The 6,000-nt window shown below is 45.9% G+C and overlaps 1 protein-coding gene across 1 annotated transcript in view; it reads left to right on the top strand.

Moving 5' to 3' along the window:
* Positions 1-358: 358 nt before the first annotated feature.
* Rhoj (ras homolog family member J) overlaps positions 359-6,000 on the top strand; it is a 79,527-nt gene continuing 73,885 nt past the window's right edge. The window contains exon 1 of the mRNA XM_052185658.1: positions 359-1,008. Coding sequence (XP_052041618.1) covers positions 831-1,008 — 178 coding nt within the window. The 5' untranslated portion in view covers positions 359-830. The remainder of the gene's footprint in view (positions 1,009-6,000) is intronic.

Below are 6,000 nucleotides of genomic sequence, written 5' to 3'. Positions count from 1 at the left end.
TTTGCCTTGAACTGGTGTGTCAGGGAGGGAGGGATGACGTCATATGCTAGCCTGCAATCGCTATGTGGTTCTCTTGGCTCCCTCGAGCTCTCAACTCAGCCCTCTCCCCGATTTCCGCGGCAGACAGTACTCCCCGGGTTCCATCCTTTCGTCTTTGGCTTCTTCCCAGCCACAAGCCGGCAGCCTGGCTAGCAGGGGATAAAGCAGGAAGTCTGACAGCTTAAACTGGCTGCAGGACCCCTAGTGTTTTCCCCTCTCCGTGTCCTGGCCTGCTTCCCCAGAAGTCCAAACACACGCACAGAGCCCCATTGTTGCCGCCTTGATCCTAATATGGAATGCAGCAGGAAACCCACGATTTCCTGACACTCCACAAGCTAGAGGAAGCGAGGGGGGGAAACTCCGTTTAAAAGCCCTTCCCTCCTCCATATTAGTTGTGTGGTGGAAAACCGGGCAGGAGCTAACCAAATCCCACCGTGTCATCAGCCAGGCTGGGGATGGGGAGGGCAGAGTGAGACTCTCACGGGCTGCTGAGATTTCTAGACTGCCAGGAAGTCCCGGCAAGTCTGTGGAAATGAGAGTTCTTTAACTCCAGCTCTACTCCAGCTCCACTTCTCCGTTGGGATTGGGAGAAGGGGACAGACCCTTTTCATCCCTCCTCCCAAGAGTGCCTTTCTTCTCCAGCATGGTGAGCGGCGGGGCTCCTGTGAGTCTGGGCTGTGCCTGGCAGAGCCGGGCCAGCCGCGGTCTGGCCGCCTGAGCTCCAGCCTGGGGCCGGGGCCACCGCTCCATGCACTGCAGAAGCCCCAGCAGCTGCTGCGAGAGCCACCAACATGAGCAGCGGAGAGGAGACTGGCAGCAGCTGCGGCTGCAATGGGCGCGATGAGAACAGGATCCTGAAGTGCGTGGTGGTCGGGGACGGTGCGGTGGGGAAGACCTGCCTGCTGATGAGCTACGCCAACGACGCCTTCCCGGAGGAATACGTGCCCACAGTGTTTGACCACTACGCAGGTAGGGAAGCGTGCCGACCAACTCCATGTAGATGAGCGGCGGGGCTCCGGGCACAGCTAGAGTGCAGAGGGACCTGGGTTTAGCCAGAAACTCAGAGACTGATGCGGCCCTGGCAGGTACCAAGTTACTCAGTCAAGAATGATGCTAGGATCCTGCGGAGACCCTGCGCATCAATTTACATGCTTCCCCTATTGAAGCAAATGTGTAATACTGGGGAAATACTTTTCAGACCTCAGGGCCAGAATTTTTTCTCAATATTTTTGCCTAAACTTTCTAGCTGTTCACAATGATTATTTTTTGAAGTGTAGTGTAATTGCAAAATATTCCATTTTAAAAAAAGAAATCACCACTAGACACAAGGAAGGAGTTCTACTCTCTAAACTTTTTCTACTCCATGCTAGTCATGACCGAACAGCTAATAGAACCAGCCAATAAAAACTTTTTTTCTGGATTACTTGGGGCTTAAATGTTGTACTTTCACTCTTCTGGGATGACAGATAAGAAGAAAAGTGTCCCAAGCTTTTTAAATACTGAGTGGGAGATTACATAAAAGATGGCTATGTTTTTAAAAGTAAAAATTCAAATGCAATTAAATCGTTTTCAAGTATGTCCTGAAAAGACAAATTTGAAGTATCACGTATTTTAACCCATGATAGCACCAATGCTGTAGTCACAACATAATCCTTTCAGGGGACTTTTAGGATTTGAGTGTTTGAAGGTCTGTGGCGGTGTCAGTCATGCCTTGTTTCCCGACGTAGGTTCCCCTGTGTGAACTGACAGGTTGCCCTGCACTCACTGTGGCCTCAGTTCTATAGTTTTTTTGGACACTGTGATGATCACCAGTAAGTTATCAGAGATCTGGGGTCTGATGGGAGGAAAATTCCTCTCTCTTCACCTTGGCTTGGAATCAGGATCAGTCTAAAGGAAGCCACTCACAGGAAGCCAGCTGAGGCCCAGCTGCATGGTTATTTGAAATCCTCCCTCCATAGGAAGCAGCAGATTGTCATCTTCTCTGGAGTGCTACCCCTCTCATCTTCCCTACCTTTTATTTATAGTAGTGGTGTGCAGCTGACCAGGGAGGGATTCCTGGCTGCGAAGGGGGCCCATTTCCTAGTAGGTTCTTTGTGTTTGTAGAACTTACCTACAAATTTGAAGACCAATTCTCCTGAGCTTTTCTGAAAACACAGTGAGGTTGGCCAGGGAAGAACTTTTTAATGAGAACACAATAAGACAAAAACAGGTTTATCTTGAGGGGGGAAAAAATGTAAAGTGCTTTGAGGAAGGGACTCTAATTCCGGTCCTAAAAACATCATAGCAGAAGCTATTTCTCCTGTGTCTTCTTCACGCTAGACAGGAACGTAGCAACTTTATTTCAGGGACTTTCTGATCAAAGACAGAACTACTAAAAGGAAAGGCTTTTAGTGACTGGGAAATTATGTCTACAGATACCCATCCTTCGGGTGAGCCAATTGCAGTGGTGTTGGGAAGAAAGACAAAACCATCTTTGGAAATAAAGCTAGCCTATGACGGAAACAATATTAGAGGTCAAACCCGCTGGACTTTGCTGGCACTGAGTTACTTTGTTTCAATTATACACACACTGGCTGGTGTGTGAGCACCAAAACCTCTCAAAGAAGTTTTAATATTTGAGTTTTTCAGGAACTAGACTGTATTATTTCAGCTTCCAAGAAATCACAGCCCCAAAACACAGAGCAGTTCTTTGTACACAGTAAACATTCCTGAGCATGGTGACTTCCACTTATTCTGTATACGTTGATACATGTATATGAGATACTTTCAAACATGGTATCTCATGTGCTATCCATGTGATTAAAGGGGGGAAGGTATGAGCCACACACACTAGAAACATGAAGTGCTGATTTCCACCCCAAAGACTCCGCCCTGCTCATACTTGCTCTGGCCGAGCCCCAGCCCGTGGGCGGCCATCAGGGAGCAGATCAACTCTAAAATAACCAAACGCCCCCTTTCACATCTGGATCCAGTTTTCAACTCCCTGGGTCCTACTGACCCACTCTGATAGAACAACAGGAAACACATCTGCCAGGTCTTTTGAAAAGTGCAGTTGAAATCAAAGACAGCCTGTCTCTTGAAGATGGCTCACTAATGATGTTCCCTCCCAGGAAAGATTGATGTAGTAGGACCGAGTACAATACACATGATCCAACTCTAATAGTGCCGTCTCTGTCATTTACCCTGTGGCCTTGAGAACGTTACTTAACCTCTCTATACCTCAGTTCTGACAGGTAAAAACAGGAACAGTAAAGACATTGGAATTGTTTTTAAAAGTGAAATGAATTCATATGTGTAAAGTTCTAGATACTGATATGCAGTGTCAAATGTGGGGCTGCATATCACATCAAGGTCTATACTAGTACACACAGTGATTAAACCAAATTAAAATGTTACTAAAAGTCAATAACTACAATAGGGGTAAGGGGAATAATCTATAATGAAAGTACAGGACAGGATAGGATGTATTATTATCCTTATAAAATAGCCAGCATGGAGGGAAGAGCTGATGGTCCTGGCTACGGCAGTAATGGGATGTTAACCTAAAAGGTAAAATATAGAAGTAATGGTAGAAAAAAAACTGTTTAAAAAAAAAAGTTGAAGTTTTATTACTCCTAATTTATCTGCCCTTCCAAGCTATCAGAATCCCAAAAGTATACCCGTATACTAACTCTATATGGTGGCCCTGAATTGTCTGAGGAGGGTCCTTGATCTGTGTCCAGTCACTTCCAGAAATGTGTTTACATCTCTAGGTAGAGTTTGCACCATCCTGTTGTGGTTTATGGGCTTTCTCACCCCCATCCAAGCCCTCTCTGCGCTGAAGCCCCTTAAAGGAAGGTCATCTCTTGCCACATCTAGCTGGCGTCTTGCCCCAGGATGCTTTGATGGTTCGTGACTCTCCTTAAAACACATTCTTAGCTTGGCTTCTGGGACGCATCCTCCCTTTACTGCTCCACACCCTGGCAACACTCGCCACTTCCCCTGTGCCTCCCCCATCTCCCAGGACTGAGTAGTAACAGTTCAGTGGTCAGACCCTTGGCTCACTTCTCTAGCAAGCCTTGGAACCTGGGCGTTACTGTCCACTTTCACAGCTTGAGATGCCATCGATAGATTAGCAATTTCACATTTAAATCTGCCCCCCCACACACACACAGCCTCAGAGCACTCGTCTATATAACTGCACACAGCCATTTATGTATCTAGCAGGCATCTCCAGCCAATGCTTCTTCGAGTCTCCCATCTGCTCTTCCACCTCCCTGCTTCTCCAAGTAAGATCACTTCAGGCCAGTGACCGAGAACAAACACCAGTGTCACCCATGCCCCCTTGCTCCTTTGATCCCCCCTCTTCCCTCTCCATTCCCACCATTAGTTGTTATCCCTTGCTCATACCTATGAGCTCAGCATCCACGATGCACCAAGAACCAATCCCTGCCACTTGTCATGACCCTATTGCCTTTTCTCCTATCCACACCACCATCATCTCTCACCCACACTAGCACAGTGGCCTCCCAACTCTCTGCCTCTAACCCTGCCCCCTGTGAGTCTCCATTCAGCTGGCACAGAGCCATCCACAGTCCCAGCTCCCCCATCCTTTCCTTCCAAGCACACTCCTCCTTTGCCACAGTGTAGACCAAAAGGTCCTCTATGACTTGGTCCCTGCTTTCTTTCCTCTTGGCCTCTAACACTGTTCTCGGTATTTCTTCTGTAACCACTGTAGCCATCTTGCTATTTCTCATGGAAGACTTCTTAAATACTTGGCTTTCTCTCTTACCCTGACCTGACACTCGCCGCCCAGATCTGACATAGTATTAATTGGCCACATAATTTAATCCATGTATCTGTGTCTGTGTGCTCACAAAAACCCACACACATGCACATGTGCAAACAAACAAACACACACATGCATGAGGGAGAGAGAGAGAGAGAGAGAGAGAGAGGAGAGAGAGAGAGAGAGAGAGACCTCCGTTTTCTTGGCCATATTTAACACGACATAACATTGTCTGTTTATTTCATACCTTCAGCTTCTCAAAACAGAGCTCAGAACATATTAGACTCTCAGTAGATAATTACCAAGTGAACTGATTCCAAGCATTCCCCTTCTTGTTCTCTCCAGCATTCGAGTCATCTCTAGTCCACTAAAGCTTCAGTGAATAGTGCTAAAGGCAGAGTTCTGTAGTAGAAGCCTTGTCACACATGCTAAGGCCTTAGTAGTGACTCTTGTACTTGATCCCAAGCACCGGAAAAAAATAAAACTTTGACAAATATATAATGCCAGTCTAACATATATTTCTTTAAAAATGAACATATGAAATATTTGTTAGGTATATTCTATCTTGTAATTTTTTGTTTTTGTTTTATATTCTATACAATCATCTCTTCTACTGTAGCTATAATACAGTAATAATTGTCTTGACTTCAGTGGAGATGGTGACAACTATCGAATACTGTCGTTCTACAGTGTATAAATGTCACCTGATTTCCTCCATCTGCGTTACACTCAAAGCTGCGTTTGGTGTAAACCACTCAAACAGTTGTGCTTCTTATAAACAGAGCATGTGCAAGGATGTCACCAAGTTCCACTGAGAGTTAGTGAGCATCAGGATCAAGGTAGAAAGGGTAAATGGTGTTTGTTATGAGGCTCAAAAAAGCACCATTGGACACTGCTTCCTAAGCCCATCCAAGGATTCCTTAAAATTCCCTAACAGCCTCTGGGCTGTTGAGTTTAGCATACAACAAGAACGTATCCTCCTGTTCTTCAGTCTTATGACCAACCCCTTACTGATAAAATACCCCTTAACATTCCCTCTGGCATCAGAATAAAACTTCCATCTGAGTTTGGTTGGATTGTATACACTGTTAGGCAGTGTACATAGCTTCTAAAATGAGGTACCTGTTTGTGTAAAATAAGCCAGCTCCAGCTGAAGCATGTCTCCCCAGACCTCCACTTCACCATTTGCATCA

This window comes from Apodemus sylvaticus, chromosome 6 (assembly GCF_947179515.1).
Source record: "Apodemus sylvaticus chromosome 6, mApoSyl1.1, whole genome shotgun sequence".
NCBI lineage: Eukaryota > Metazoa > Chordata > Mammalia > Rodentia > Muridae > Apodemus > Apodemus sylvaticus.
Note: the sequence above shows the minus strand (reverse complement) of the source record. Positions and strands in the feature narration are given on the sequence as shown.